The sequence below is a fragment of the Girardinichthys multiradiatus genome, chromosome 8, assembly GCF_021462225.1.
Source record: "Girardinichthys multiradiatus isolate DD_20200921_A chromosome 8, DD_fGirMul_XY1, whole genome shotgun sequence".
Taxonomy (NCBI): Eukaryota; Metazoa; Chordata; class Actinopteri; order Cyprinodontiformes; family Goodeidae; genus Girardinichthys; species Girardinichthys multiradiatus.
Window position 1 is genome coordinate 30,047,590 of NC_061801.1, and position 16,603 is coordinate 30,064,192.

Sequence of the window (16,603 nt, forward strand, 5' to 3'; positions counted from 1 at the left end):
ATAGTTGCAATTTAAAGGTGATGAAGCTCTTTCAATAAATTAATAAGCAACTGATCCCTCTGTTATCATTTTATAACAATATGAGCGGTCAACATATAAATTTAAACTAAAGATGACTGTATAGTCTGTGTAAATTTAATCTCATCTTGAGAAGTGAACAGCAGCACTCGTATTTGCCTCAAATAACAATTGCTTGTCCACATAATACTCTCTTATCCAACAAACAGTCATTTTCTCAGTGTGATATTCCTTTTTAAGACCAAAATTATTTTTACCAGCAGCTCCTCTCTTTATTGTGATATAGTTAATAACACACTCCTTCCGCCTTCGTTTAATCCCCCTCTTCCTTATTATCGACTTTTAACTCCTGAATACTCTATAAAATACTGGATCTCAGCAAACAATCCAAATCTTCCTCTTCCCATCTTATTTTCCCACATATTTAGGTAAAGTGTGTTTACTTTCCAACTTCCTCTTCATGAGATCATAATTTTCCCATGAATAGTATTATATTCCGTACTCTTGTAAAATCATAGAACTATAACTTCTGTATATATTAAAAATAGTTTTTTAAAGTAGGAAAACAGGAATTGCTAAAACCAGCCTATATAAGCAACATCAATAATGTTTTGACCCCCTCGCTTTCTAAAAACAAATTTAATCAAGTTGACTAGAGACCTTTGAAGTTTGGCTTTCACATTTAACACAAGTAAATATTAAATTATTTGGCGCTTTTTCTGCAAAACAATCACATGATTTGCTAAACTAATATTCCAGGAAAACAGTGGAGTAAAGAATTTAGCATGCCTATAATTTCTTGTGCATTTCAGCCAAAGCATTACTCTTTTTTCAATATAAGCCATCTGTCATTTCTTAATAGGTAAAAAGAAAGAAATAAAATTATTGCGATTCTGATAATTATGTGATTTGTACAAGGATAATTCTACAAGACAATATAAATGTTTATTAAATTAAATGTTTTTCTATGACTTTTTCCATCCACTATTGCTAACCAAACAGATTTTACATAGACAAAAAAAAGCACAAGCTTTTTAACACAGCATCACAGGGTGGTAAAGGAATAATTAATTGCACAAACTGTGTTGGAATTACTGTCATTATGAAAACAATGGCAAAAGTGGAAAGTCAGTGGAAGTCAATGTAATGTGGCCATTAGTTCCAGCAAAAAAAAAAAAAATCCAGATTTGAGAGCAGAGATGGGAAAAGTCATGCCAGCATGACAGCTAGCTTCCTGTAAATGCTGGAAAGCCTATGCTAGCCAAAGGAACAAGTGCAAATTCTGGGTTTTTTTGGCCATTTTTTATTCCTGTCCTCTTCTATCACAGTGACATCACTAAAAATGTTAGTTAGCATGTTCTCTGATGAAAAAAGTTAAATGTTTCTTGACTACTGCCAGTGTAAATTTGAAGTTAGGTTGCTAGTATGGGGGAAATGATTTGCTTCTGATTTTGTACATTTTGTCAAATAAGAAAATAGCAGTCTTTAGATGTCATGGTGGTTTAATTTTAATGTAGAGTGAAATAATCAATTCAAAATCCAAAAGAAACTTAGATTTAATCGAAATAAATATTTGAACCCAGAATTCCGACTCTTTCAGATCAGTTATGTACCCATATGACCCGATCCGAGACCCACCAATCATTTAAGCTGTAGGCTGAATGCTGCTTTGATCAACTCTGATGTGATCTTTTCCTATTCTTTAAATGAAACAAAACAGAACCCTGTGGTCAAACAGGGTTTGACCACCATTTTATATTTTTAGCTAGAGAGGAATAAATGCAGTCATTTCCCTTAAATGAACACAGCCAATTAGTCTTCACTAATTTAAAACACTTTACAGTAAACATCATTGATTTAACTGCTTTGACCTGCTGCTTTAAGATTTCTGCTTTGTGAGTGAAGATAATCTCTCCTTTTAATATCCGCTTATTTCTATCAAATGCCTTCATTGTTTTATTCAAGTGTATGAAGATTAAACTACTATTGAACTTTTCATACCAAGATTCTGTTATTTTATCAGTAAGCATGTCATTGCAGCAGCTGTTTCTGCTTCCTTATCATTCTCCTTTCACTTTTCTTGTCTGTCACTTGTTTTTCTCTCTCCTTTCATCACAAGCTGGAGAAACAAACTGAGAACAAGCTTTGATGTGGTTCCAGTTCCAAGGCCTTGTGATCTGTCTATGTGCATTTGTGCGTGCAGGTTTACCCTTCCAGGATCTGTGGTGATAATGGCCGAAGGTGAGGCTATGTGAGAGCCATGACTGGACTATTATCTCTCTCTTTTTCACTCACACACACTGTTACCCTCATAAAAGAGCTTTGAGACCTCAGAGTCTACAAGCTTAGTCAACAGAAAATAGCCCACTAAACACTTGACAGGGAAAGGGCTTCCTTGCATGCACATTCCCTGCACATAGCGACTTAGGGACATCCTGGCTGCAGATGTGTGTCCTGAGAACTAAAAAACCCATTGGCTGATGTTTGGGGTTGTTTTTCAGATCACACCACATTATGACCACAACCCAGATCCTAAAATACCAACCTATAAACCTATAAACAGAATTAAACTGTTCCCGATTCTTGATTAAAATGTTCTGAACCATTTTACAGCTTTTATTAAATGGGGTCAAATAACTGTATCATGCTCTGATGGAGGCAGTCATTGTGACCTTGGTACAGTGGAGCTGCACAGGGTGATTATACTGGGCGAGCTCCGAGTTTGACAATGTTTGACTCTGTGAACGTGAAGGCATGTGTTTGGCAAAAATAAACATCAACTGATGGAAAAATAAACTCTTTTGACACACACTACAAACAGCAGAACGCTGTAAACAAATGCATTTAATCTGCATACTGCAGCTATTCCAAAGACTCTTGTAAACTGAAATTAAAGTAAATAAACTACAGGAATGCTAAAAATATCATCATGAACAGCTTATTCGCACAAGAGTTTTGAAATGATTCTTTCTTTAGATAAATATTTTTTCAAGCAGACCTTTGAAGAACAGTTGAGGAGCAAGGAATTAAAGTCTCTAAACCTGCTACCTGTTGCCTGTGTAAGGAGGTGCAAGCAAAAACATTCAGAAAGACCTCTATTTATCATTAAGGTCCTGCCGTCTGGAACTATTTGAAGACCTGATGATAGTTGAGTGAACATTTGTAAATGGAAACAGTTTTGGAATTCTGTATTTATCTGAGATCTATCCAACAATCTACGCTCTTTGCCAAGTTTTTTAACTGAACTTGCATCTTTATTTATTTTTTTATTTTGTTTTAAAAGCACCTTTTAGACTTTGTGCTTTAGCTGATGTAAAGAACAAATATGATTTTATTATTTTACAAATGTTAATTATACATTTATTTACCAAATTTTATATATTCTGTAAATAATTTTTTGTGTATATATTTATTACAATAATACTAGATGTGTGTTTTCTCAAAGGTACTTCCAAATAATTAAGATTTGGTCAGGATTTTTATCATTGCTCTTAATGTGTGTTGGTATTGTATATTGGCGCCGCAGATGGTCGCCTCGGCGTGTTGGTGCGCATTGTTTTGTCTTGTTTTTTGCTTTAAAATGGTCTTCTGTGATGGTACCCGGAGCTCTCTCACCAGAGAAGAACTCATGAACATCAGGGTTACTACACTAGAGGAGTTATTTCCCACTTTTCTGCCTACTGCTCTGGAATTTTTGGACATTCTGGTCAAAGGTGCGCTCACCTTTGTTCACGCGGTGAAACGCCGGAAGAGAGGGAAACGGGCTGGGGTGCTGGTACGTCTTCGCCAGCGTGGACTACGAACACCGTTACCTGGAATATTTCTCTCTAACGTGCGCTCACTTCCCAACAAAATTGAGGAACTACAACTGCTGTCGGGGAAAAACAGGGACTTTTATTCATCGGCAGTTTTGTGCTTCACGGAGACGTGGCTGTGTGGATTAATACCGGACTCTGCGCTGCAGCTGGCAGGATTCCAGCTCTACAGAGCGGACAGAGACACGGAACTCTCCGGCAAAGCGAAAGGTGGAGGAATCTGTTTTTACCTCAACAGTGGTTGGTGCAACGACGTGACAGTGATTCAGCAGCACTGTTCTCCAGACCTGGAATCCTTCATCATAAACTGTAAGCCTTTCTATTCCCCCCATGAGTTCGCTTCGTTCATCCTGGTCGGTGTTTACATCCCGCCGCAAGCTAACGTGCAGGTCGCACAGCGCATGCTCGCCGACCAGATACTGAGTGTGGAGCGGACCAACCCGGACTCCTTAGTAATCGTCGTTGGCGACTTTAACAAAGGTAATCTCACCCACAAACTCCCCAAATATAGACAGTTTATAAAATGTCCGACCAGAGAGGACAACATTCTGGATCACTGTTACACCACCATCAGAGACGCTTATCACACCGTCCCACGTGCTGCACTGGGCCAATCCGACCACATCATGGTCCACCTGATTCCTGCATACAGGCAGAAACTAAAGCTCTGCAAACCTGTTGTGAGGACGACAAGGAAGTGGAGCAGTGAGGCTGTGGAGAATCTCCAGGCGTGTTTAGGCTGTACAGACTGGGATGTGTTCAGGACTATTACCAACAGTCTGGACGAGTACACAGAGGCTGTGACTTCCTACATCAGCTTCTGTGAGGACAGCTGTGTACCATCATGCACCAGGGTGAGTTACAACAACGACAAACCCTGGTTCACAGCTAAACTCAGAAGGTTAAGACTGGATAAGGAAGAGGCCTTCAGGAGTGGGGACAAAGACATATACAGAGAGGCAAAGTACAAGTTTGGCAAGGCAGTGAAAGAGGCCAAACGACTGCACTCTGAGAAGCTCCAAAACCAGTTCTCAGCCAACGACTCTGCGTCTGTCTGGAAAGGGCTCAAGCAAATCACCAACTACAAGCCGAAAGCCCCCCACTCCATCAACGACCGACGCCTCGCCAACAACCTGAACGAGTTCTACTGCCGCTTTGAAAGACAAAGCCACAAACCACCACCCCCACTTCCCCAACCTCAAGAGGGGCCTTGGCACCTCCAACCCCCACCCTGAAGTTCCCCCCCACCAGCCCCCTACCCACGCCGAGGACGGCTCTTTCCATCCAGGAGAGGGACATCAACAAACTCTTCAGGAGACAGAACCCCCGGAAAGCTGCTGGTCCGGATTCTGTCTCACCAGCCAGCCTGAAGCACTGCGCTGATCAGCTGTCTCCAGTCTTCACAGATATTTTTAACACCTCACTGGAGACATGTCATGTGCCAGCCTGCTTCAAGTCCTCCACCATCGTCCCTGTTCCCAAGAAGCCAAGGACCACAGGGCTTAATGACTTCAGACCCGTCGCCCTGACCTCTGTGGTGATGAAGTCCTTTGAGCGCCTTGTGCTCTCACACCTAAAAGACATCACCGACCCCCTCCTGGACCCCCTGCAGTTTGCCTACAGAGCCAACAGGTCTGTAGATGATGCAGTCAACCTAGCCCTTCACTTCATCATCCGGCACCTGGACTCCACAGGAACCTATGCCAGGATCCTGTTTGTGGATTTCAGCTCTGCCTTCAACACCATCGTCCCAGTTCTGCTACAGGAGAAGCTCTCCCAGCTGAGTGTGCCCGACTCCACCTGCAGGTGGATCACTGACTTCCTGTCTGACAGGAAGCAGCACATGAGGCTGGGGAAGCACGTCTCTGACTCCCTGACCATCAGCACCGGTTCCCCCCAAGGCTGTGTTCTCTCTCCTCTGCTCTTCTCCCTGTACACCAACAGCTGCACCTCCAGTCACCAGTCTGTCAAACTTCTGAAGTTTGCGGACGACACCACCCTGATCGGACTCATCTCTGATGGTGACGAGTCCGCGTACAGATGGGAGGTGGACCATCTGTTGGACTGGTGCAGCCAGAACAACCTTGAGCTCAACGCTCTAAAGACAGTGGAGATGGTTGTGGACTTCAGGCAGAACCCAGCCCCACCTGCCCCCATCACCCTCTGTGACTCCACAATTGACACTGTGGAATCTTTCCGCTTCCTGGGAACCATCATCTCCTAGGATCTCAAGTGGGAGCCAAACATCAGCTCCCTCATCAAGAAAGCCCAGCAGAGGATGTTCTTCCTGCGGCAGCTGAAGAAATTCAACCTGCCAAAGACTATGATGGTGCACTTCTACACAGCCATCATTGAGTCCATCCTCACCTCCTCCATCACCATCTGGTACGCCGCTGCTACAGCCAAGGATAAGGGCAGGCTGCAGCGTGTCATTCGGTCTGCTGAGAAGGTGATTGGCTGCAGTCTACTGTCGCTCCAGGAACTGTACACCTCCAGGACCCTGAAGCGGGCAGGGAAGATTCTGGCTGATCCCTCCCACCCGGTCACAGACTCTTTGAGACTCTCCCCTCTGGCAGGAGGCTGCGGTCCATCCGGACCAAAACCTCACGCCACAAGAACAGTTTTTTCCCATCTGCCACCAGCCTGGTTAACAAAGCCCGGAAACCACCCTGACACTCTCCCTTCCCCCCACACCCCCCTGTTTTTGCTGACAGGACACCCGTAACTTGTAACTCTATGCGTTACATTAACGTTCAGCATGGACTCCTGCTTTACTTGCACTGCCATACTTGCACAATGATCAACTGCACTGTTGTATTGCTCTTGCATCTTATACTGCTCTATATTTACTCTCACTCACTTAAAACTGTGCACATATATTTATTTTATATTGTAGATATGTTTATACTGTTTAATTTTTATTGTATTGCACCGACTACGCCAAAACAAATTCCTTGTATGTCCAAAAACGTACTTGGCAATAAAGCTTTTCTGATTCTGGTATGTGTGTTTGTTGGTTTGTGTGTACTTTAAGTTATTTTTATATACATATACAGTACAGACCAAATGTTTGGACACACCTTCTCATTCAAAGAGTTTTCTTCATTTTCATGACTATGAATATTGTAGCTTCACACTGAAGGCATCAAAACTATGAATTAACACATGTGGAATTATATACTGAACAAAAAAGTGTGAAACAACTGAAAATATGTCTTATATTCTAGGTTCTTCAAAGTAGCCACCCTTTGCTTTGATTACTGCTTCACACACTCTTGGCATTCTGTCGATGAGCTTCAAGAGGTAGTTACCTGAAAAGGTTTTCCAACAGTCTTGAAGGAGTTTCCAGAGATGCTTAGTACTTGTTGGCCCTTTTGCCTTCACTCTGTGGTTCAGCTCACCCCAAACCATCTCAATTGGGTTCAGGTCCGGTGACTGTCGAGGCCAGGTCATCTGGCGCAGCACCCCATCACTCTCCTTCTTGGTCAAATAGTCCTTACACAGCCTGGAGGTGTGTTTGGGGTCATTGTCTTGTTGAAAAATAAATGATGGTCCAACTAAATGCAAACCGGATGGAATAGCATGCCGCTGCAAGATGCTGTGGTAGCCATGCTGGTTCAGTATGCCTTCAATTTTGAATAAATCCCCAACAGTGTCACCAGCAAAGCACCCCCACACCATCACACCTCCTCCTCCATACTTTACGGTGGGAACCAGGAAGGTAGAGTCCATCCGTTCACCTCTTCTGCGCCGCACAAAGACACAAACTTGGACTCATCAGACCAAAGCACAGATTTCCACTGGTCTAATGGCCATTCCTTGTGTTCTTTAGCCCAAACAAGTCTCTTCTGCTTGTTGCCTGTCCTCAGCAGTGGTTTCCTAGCAGCTATTTTACCATGAAGGCCTGATTCACACAGTCTCCTCTTAACAGTTGTTCTAGAGATGTGTCTGCTGCTAGAACTCTGTGTGGCATTGACGTGTTCTCTAATCTGAGCTGCTGTTAACCTGCGATTTCTGAGGCTGGTGACTCGAATGAATTTCTCGTCCGCAGCAGAGGTGACTCTTGGTCTTCCTTTCCTGGGGCGGTCCTCATGTGAGCATGTCTCGTTGTAGCGCTTGATGGTTTTTGCGACTGCACTTGGGGACACTTTCAAAGTTTTCCCAATTGTTCGGACTGACTGACCTTCATTTCTTAAAGTAATGATGGCCACTCGTTTTTCTTTACTTAGCTGCTTTTTTCTTGCCATAATACAAATGCTAACAGTCTATTCAGTAGGACTATCAGCTGTGTACTGTAACCACCTCCTGCACAACGCAACTGATGGTCCCAACCCCATTTATAAGGCTTGAAATCCCACTTATTAAACCTGACAGGGCACACCTGTGAAGTGAAAACCATTTCAGGTGACTACCTCTTGAAGCTCATCAACAGAATGCCAAGAGTGTGTGGAGCAGTAATCAAAGCAAAAGGTGGCTAATTTGAAGAACCTAGAATATACGACATATTTTCAGTTGTTTCACACTTTTTTGTTCAATATATAATTCCACATGTGTTAATTCATAGTTTTGATGCATTCAGTGTGAAGCTACAATATTCATAGTCATGAAAATAAAGACAACTCTTTGAATGAGAAGGTGTGTCCAAACTTTTGGTCTGTACTGTATATATATATTTAATTAGAGGAAATCATTTGGGTAGAAAATATTTTTTAATATAAAGGCTTGATTGATGGATTGATTGATCCACTAACTGATGGATTCATCATTTGTCTGATATGCCCTTCATTGTTACTCACCATCAGACCACCTCATGACATCATCGAGCTGTGATGGCAACCCTTTCCATAGGATATTCTCTTTGGGGTAGCCCAGATCCATGCGTCTTAGGTGGTCATCATAGCGCCAAAAATGTTTGTCCTTAAAGAAGTAGGTTTTGTCATTGTGAAGCCAAACAAAAGCTGCATCCACACCCTCCATAGGCAGGCCAAAGTCACTGACTGGACGTGGGTAACCCTCCTCTACAATATTGTCTTTAAACAGCCAGTACTTTAGCCCTAAAGACAGTGAAAACAGTGAGAAATGTGTGTTAAAATCTACCAGGTTTTTACCAAATTTTCATTTTTTTTATTATTCACAGTACTCTCAAAATGTACAGAATTCCCTTCTAAAAATGTGTAAATGCGTCAAAATAAATGCGTCTTTTATACCAGTGGCATAATGTCCCAGTACAAAACACATTTATATAGTGGGGAAAAAAAATCCCACTTTAATAAATCACAGTTTTTAACAACAAAACCAGGATTCCCAATGAATCGTATGAAATAAATTTACCTGTACACATTTTTAAATCTATATTTCTATTTTTTAAGTGGATCCGAATGTCTAGAAAGTAGTAATGTAGTAATGTCTAGTTATGTATAAGTTCCTGTTTTCCTGGTGAATAACTAAGGCACTGAAGCCCATTTCGAGTAGCCACACATATCTACAGTCTGAGTAATTGAGAATAATAATTAAAAGGTTTAAAACAACTAGCTCTTTGATAAACATGGCTGAAGGGGTACCCAAGTTTCTTTTGCCATGAGTGAGGAAGATGGGAGATAAAAAAAGATTTATTCCAGAGACGTTCAGCAAAGGGAGGCATCTTGGGCTTACCAATTTATTTCAAAGCTTTTGTACACATCTTTACCAGACATAGCAATAATAACTGTTTAAGAATAGCAGATACTCATAATAAAAAACAGAAATAAACTTCTTTTTGTTTGGGATCTAATGCAATCAAATTAACCCTGATGATTTAGCAGTGACAATTACAATGCTGGTAATACTATAAGCTACAAACAATTAATATCCTAAAAATATGAAAGATAAAAGTGAGAAAGCAAAATTGGAGAAATCATTAAAATGCTCATGGATCTGACTTCTTTTAAGTTTGAAGATTCATTCCATATTCAATAGTGTATTATGTCTAAGAATACAACCAATAGTTTAAAAATGTACCTTTAAAAAATACTATTTTGTGGTCTCCTGGCCTCTCATACACAGCGTCCACGCTGTCCAGATTAGTTGGAAGGCCCCTCCAGAAGCGATGGATCTGTGCAGGACGCAGAGACACCAAGTGCTTCTCCCTTGTTAGTCGCCAGAAGTACTTCCCTAAAAGATACAAAACAACACTTTTCTGGATATTGATTTATTTGTTAGTCATACATAATTCGTAATGCAACTGCAATTGTAAAAAAGTCTTTATTTATGCTTACTTGGCGGTGTTGGTTAGAAATTTGTATACTAAACTTCAGTTGAAGATACTGTAGGCTGCAAAAGGTAGGAACTGCTGTTTACAGGCACTACCCATCCAATTTAACTGAGCCCTAAAATATTTGCAGCGGTGGTTATAATAAATGTTGACTCAGTGTAGGCTGGATACAAATGCCACTGCATATTATTTAGGGATATCAGAGTAAAGAGGGCACATTTTTATTTGTAAAACCTTTTAAAAATCATGCACCGTTTTTCTCTCACATCAGGGTTATGCATTACTTTGTTGGGCTCCATCACATATATAGAATACTAATGAAATACATTCAATTTTGTGATTGTAACACAACAAAATGTAAAAGCCGTTAAGGGGCATGGATGTTTTTGTTAGATACTGTAAGAAAAAAGAAATAGTTTCATCCTAAAACCACAAAACCTCACTTTTAAAATTGCTAGATTAAGCATTAAATGAATATTTACATATGACAATGGCTCAGACAATACAGACATCTCAGAAGCATCAACTGTCTTCAAAAATGTTGTCCAAAAACATATTTTAAACATCAGGGCTGCAGGATATCAGGGAAACATAAAATTGCAATACAATTATTAAATATATCGATGACGATATCAATTTCAATTAAAGTTGTAGTTCGTATCTTTTAATTGTTAAAATAATTTAAGAAATGCTTAAATTTGACTATTTGACCATGTTCATTGATGTGAAGAAGGTCATCTGTGATAATTATTATTTTACTGTAGTCCCTCCCCTGGCCTCTACTTCCTACTCCTCAAAGAAAGTTTAGACGGTTTAAAAGTCCGTCTACAAAACTTGCCGTGAGACATTTACAACTTTCTATCTACTGTACATTTCTTTCTTTTAAAGATGGAGAGAGCTTTGCGATCTACAAGGGCTCAGAACTGATGAAGCATTGGCAAAGTTTATTTTAAAAACTGAATGGTTTATTGTATTTGTGAGGTATAATGAAGATTTTTTTTTAAGTAACACATATAATGCTGTAGATTATCGTAATATGCTGCATTTACAATAGGCCAATATGGCACTAGCTTAAATGCTCACCAGACCTGTGTTACATGTAATGTCTATAGTAAAGTCTATAGTTTGGACATCAAGCTAGCAGTGGAGGAGGATGGAGGGGACTTTATATTTATCACAGCTTGCATTTCAATCATTACTGTGAGCCATATATGTGTATATATGTGCTGTACACTCCGTTAGTAGGATTGAGTATTAGTATTAGGGAATTGTTTTTTTGAAATTACAAGAATAAAGTCGTAATATTACCAGAATAAAGTTGTAATATTACCAGAATACAGTTGTAATATTATGCAAATAAAGATGTTAAACTACAAGAAAAAAGTAATGGGAGCTCCTTTTCCACAGAACAAGAAATTTCTTGTCCGTGTGTTTTTTTTCTATTATATACTGGTAATATTTTGATGGTGATGTGCTATAAGATTAAGAATGTCCTTATTTGTGAAATCGATACTAAAGTATAATTTCACAAGATGCTTTACATTCCTCATTTTAACGCACAGAAGACTCCACATTTTTGTTTGAGTTTTCATAAAATTCAGACTTTATTCTTATAATATTCCGACTTTATTCTTGTAATGTTACGACTATTCTCGTACTAATTTGACTCTATTCTTGTAATTTCAAAAAAATAATTCTCTTAGCGTAGCCCTAATTCTCTGTCCTACAGTTAGAGTCCTCACATCAGACCAAACATATTATTGACAGACAGTGTGATCGTGTTGCACATGAAGTATGGTTTCCAATCATATTGCAATTGTTGGACCATTTGTTCGCTGCTATACCTCCTAGTATCATCTGCTACTATATACCCCATGTTGGTCTGCAACCACAACTCCCAGCAGGGAATGCAGCTGATAGAAATGGGCGTTGCAGCTCTGATGTCACAGTGGGCTATATAAGGACACGGGAGACGCCCCACCTTTGCTTTTTCTCCCGCTGGAAACCAAGACGGAGGCGCATCATTCCGGAGAAGAAACTCACACGTGGGTTTTCATTAATTCTCCCCACTGGTCAAACTCATTAGAAGCTCAACAAGCTAAGCTTGCAGGGATAGGAAGAGCTGCGAGTTTTACTTTTCCGATCGAAGGCGTGGATTTAACACGTAACCCAAGAAAAACCCACGGAGGTTTTTCAAGGAGATGAAAGTTTCCTCCTTGTTTTTGTTCGAATCGACTGCTGATGGTCCGTCATATTTTTCCCCTTTTGCCAAAGGAGGAAGGCCAGCCGTCTTTCAGTTTGTTACGGATGCGTAACTAACTCCACCTTCTCCCCCTGCTCCAGAGAAGACAACACCAAGTCATCCTGTTTTGTTTTTTTCTATTAGAAATAGCTTGGGCAGGATAGAGTAGGATTTTAGGGCGATTTAGAATCACCACCTATAGTCCAATATGTTCTAAGTTGTATGTGCATGCAATGTCTTATTGAAACTTTGATTGCTGTTGAACTCTGAAAGTCACCGCGGTTTGAAGCTGTGCGTGTCTCACTGTGTTTGAACACCTGAGCGCAGACTCAGGTGAACTTAAAGTTGGACTGCTAGAATCTCATGGTGGAACACTCACTATTCCATTGTCTTCACTCTGTTTTTCCACTGGTTGCCGCCTAAACGTTTTATGACCTTTTGTGTTTCACTGAGCTCCAACTTTGGGGGTTTTATTACTGCAGCTTGGTGGAGGCCGCTCCCAAAGCTTTGCTCAGTACTATACAGGTCCTTCTCAAAATATTAGCATATTGTGATAAAGTTCATTATTTTCCATAATGTCATGATGAAAATTTAACATTCATATATTTTAGATTAATTGCACACTAACTGAAATATTTCAGGTCTTTTATTGTCTTAATATGGATGATTTTGGCATACAGCTCATGAAAACCCAAAATTTCTATCTCACAAAATTAGCATATTTCATCCGACCAATAAAAGAAAAGTGTTTTTAATACAAAAAACGTCAACCTTCAAATAATCATGTACAGTTATGCACTCAAAACTTGGTCGGGAATTCTTTGGCAGAAACGATTGCTTCAATGCGGCGTGGCATGGAGGCAATCAGCCTGTGGCACTGCTGAGATCTTATGGAGGCCCAGGATGCTTCGATAGCGGCCTTTAGTTCATCCAGAGTGCTGGGTCTTGAGTCTCTCAACGTTCTCTTCACAATATCCCACAGATTCTCTATGGGGTTCAGGTCAGGAGAGTTGGCAGGCCAATTGAGCACAGTGATACCATGGTCAGTAAACCATTTACCAGTGGTTTTGGCACTGTGAGCAGGTGCCAGTTCGTGCTGAAAAATGAAATCTTCATCTCCATAAAGCTTTTCAGCAGATGGAAGCATGAAGTGTTCCAAAATCTCCTGATAGCTAGCTGCATTGACCCTGCCCTTGATAAAACACAGTGGACCAACACCAGCCGCTGACACGGCACCCCAGACCATCACTGACTGTGGGTACTTGACACTGGATTTCTGGCATTTTGGCATTTCCTTCTCCCCAGTCTTCCTCCAGACTCTGGCACATTGATTTCCGAATGACATGCAGAATTTGCTTTCATCCGAAAAAAGTACTTTGGACCACTGAGCAACAGTCCAGTGCTGCTTCTCTGTAGCCCAGGTCAGGCGCTTCTGCCACTGTTTCTGGTTCAAAAGTGGCTTGACCTAGGGAATGCGGCACCTGTAGCCCATTTCCTGCACACGCCTGTGCACGGTGGCTCTGGATGTTTCTACTCCAGACTCAGTCCACTGCTTCCACAGGTCCCCCAAGGTCTGGAATCGGCCCTTCTCCACAATCTTCCTCAGGGTCCGGTCACCTCTTCTCGTTGTGCAGTGTTTTCTGCCACACTTTTTCCTTCCCACAGACTTCCCACTGAGGTGCCTTGATACAGCACTCTGGGAACAGCCTATTTGTTCAGAAATTTCTTTCTTTGTCTTACCCTCTTGCTTGAGGGTGTCAATAGTGGCCTTCTGGACAGCAGTCAGGTCGGCAGTCTTACCCATGATTGGGGTTTTGAGTGATGAACCAGGCTGGGAGTTTTAAAGGCCTCAGGAATCTTTTGCAGGTGTTTAGAGTTAACTCGTTGATTCAGATGATTAGGTTCATAGCTCGTTTAGAGACCCTTTTAACGATATGCTAATTTTGTGAGATAGGAATTTTGGGTTTTCATGAGCTGTACGCCAAAATCATCCGTATTAAGATAATAAAAGACCTGAAATATTTCAGTTAGTGTGCAATGAATCTAAAACATATGAATGTTAAATTTTCATCATTACATTATGGAAAATAATGAACTTTATGACAATATGCTAATATTTTGAGAAGGACCTGTATTTTCTCTTGTTTTTACCATAACTGCTGGTTTGACTTTCATACACACTCAATGCTGTTTTATCTTGTTTAGTTAGTTATTTTACCCCTTTTGTGTAGAACTTTTGCATGCTTGATTAGGTGAAGATTATTGAATCAGAATATCGAGGTGTATCAGGGCTGTTGATTTAATAAATATTCCTGTAGATAAAGAGAAAGCATTTGTGTTTATTTTGAGTAAGAGTGATTTGTCTGTCAAAATAAGGTCAAAGTTCCTCCACCTTCAGTGAAGCGGTTGATTAAATAGTCACATCTAGTAATAGTTATCAATTATTACTGAGAATTTAATAATTGTAATTATCAAGGGCCTTGAGCCATAATTACAACACCAGAGGACAACTCTGATTTCGATTTGTAAGTAATGATTTATGGTTAAGAAATTCATTTTTTTCAAATTATGATTTTAAATTATAATTCTTGATAAATATAAATTAATCAATAATCATAATTCTTACACAATATTGCAAACATTGATACTGAGATGGCTTTAGTCAGAAACCAACAACATCATTGGCATCTTTTTTACTTTACTTGTTAGTTGAACCACATTCGAATGACAAAATAAAGGCAGCAATGATGCATAAAGTTTTAATTGTTCTGACAGCCTCATTAAAATACAAAAGATTAAAACAGGTCATTCAAAAGAGCTACGGTTCAGCACACTTCACTGAGACTTGTGCTGCTGAAAGTTTGCGTCTGTTTCTTGTGTCTATTGTCAGTGGAAAGCTTGGGGTCATTCCTCTAGAGAGCAAGAAAGAAAGCCTGACGTAATATTTGGATTTCAGCAGCTCAGCAGCCTCAGTTAGGAATCTTCAGCTACCTCCTCTTTATCTCATGGTTATATTCTTCCCTTAATGGTCTCCTTTAATTTTGTCCTTTCTCTACTAATTTAGCTAAGCACTTGTAATTCCCACACTGCTGTGCTGCTTTGTGTCTTTATTTCTCCCTTTGTGCGGCTGTACCTTTGAAAAAGAAGGCCTCCCCCCGTATCTGGGCCACCGCATCAAAGTGAGTGGTGCATCTGTCGGGGGCATCTCGTGCAAGCCTGAGAGACATGGTAAAAAAACAAGAATTAGAAATGAAGGAAGAGGACAAACAGAATTATTTTGGGTAAACATTTATAATTTTAACAAATCAGATCATTACACACAACAGATTTTAACAACTATTCTGCAGATATTCTGAAGATGTTTTTTTCCTGCCATCTACTGCTATCGTGGGCCTCTGGAGGAACTGGTGACTCTACACTCAACAAAACAGGAAAACCTATCAGGCAGACCCAGCAGAATCCCTAGGTGCATTTTTCCCTGGGGTTTTTAAGTGATTTAAAGCTCCAACGTGGCCTGCCTGCCAATGATGAAGCTAATAGCACCACAGGGCTGGGAGTGGGAGCTCGCCAGGCCTTATATTACCAACAAGGGTCTCTATTCAGAGCTCTATTAAAACTACATCACTTCCGAGTAGACGGATTGGTGCCCTTGTCAGGCCTAATTCTGCTCTCTTACTCATTATGGTCTGCTGAAATTATAAAACATTTAATGATGAAAGTAATGGTTTAAACTAGTAAGCATAACTACCTGTGTAACTACCTGTTAAGTGACCTGTATATATTTCTGAATGTTTTTACACATGTACATGTGTGTTTGGGGTTTATGCCAAACATGTCAGAATTTCATTTTAAGGAAGAGTAAAATTTTAAGTACATTTTTGTTGGAAACCATTCTAGCTAGATTAAAGTTGGAACATAGTTTCAGAGCATGAGTGCTGGTGTGGGTACCTGGAATGCAGATATACAGTCAATTAAACAAATAGTCCAAAGATGCTTAAAACCACCAAGCATATATATGTTAATAGCTGCCTGACCTTGTTTTTGTTGTTATTTAATTAATAGAGCAAATTTGAATTTAGTTATATCACTATGACCACTAAATGGTGTTTGGTGTAGAGGCTCACTAAGATGGGAATGTGCTGCTGGTACAATAATAATTATATTTATATTTCAAAATAAAACAAGAAATATCAGAAAAAATAACAAACAATAAAAAATCAAAATGTATTTGAGATAATAGGATTATAATTTTTCCAATTATACATTTGCAACAATATG

At 40.1% G+C, this 16,603-nt stretch overlaps 1 protein-coding gene across 2 annotated transcripts in view; it reads right to left on the reverse strand.

Annotated features, from left to right (window-relative positions):
• The window catches only part of LOC124873140 (matrix metalloproteinase-17-like), a 134,978-nt gene that overhangs the window by 13,339 nt on the left and 105,036 nt on the right, over positions 1–16,603 (reverse strand). For both annotated transcript variants that reach the window (XM_047373668.1, XM_047373669.1), the window contains exons 7-9: positions 15,459–15,541; positions 9,831–9,983; positions 8,630–8,887 (exon numbers count right to left, since the gene is read on the reverse strand). In XM_047373668.1, the coding sequence (XP_047229624.1) occupies positions 8,630–8,887; positions 9,831–9,983; positions 15,459–15,541 (494 nt within the window). The remainder of the gene's footprint in view (positions 1–8,629; positions 8,888–9,830; positions 9,984–15,458; positions 15,542–16,603) is intronic.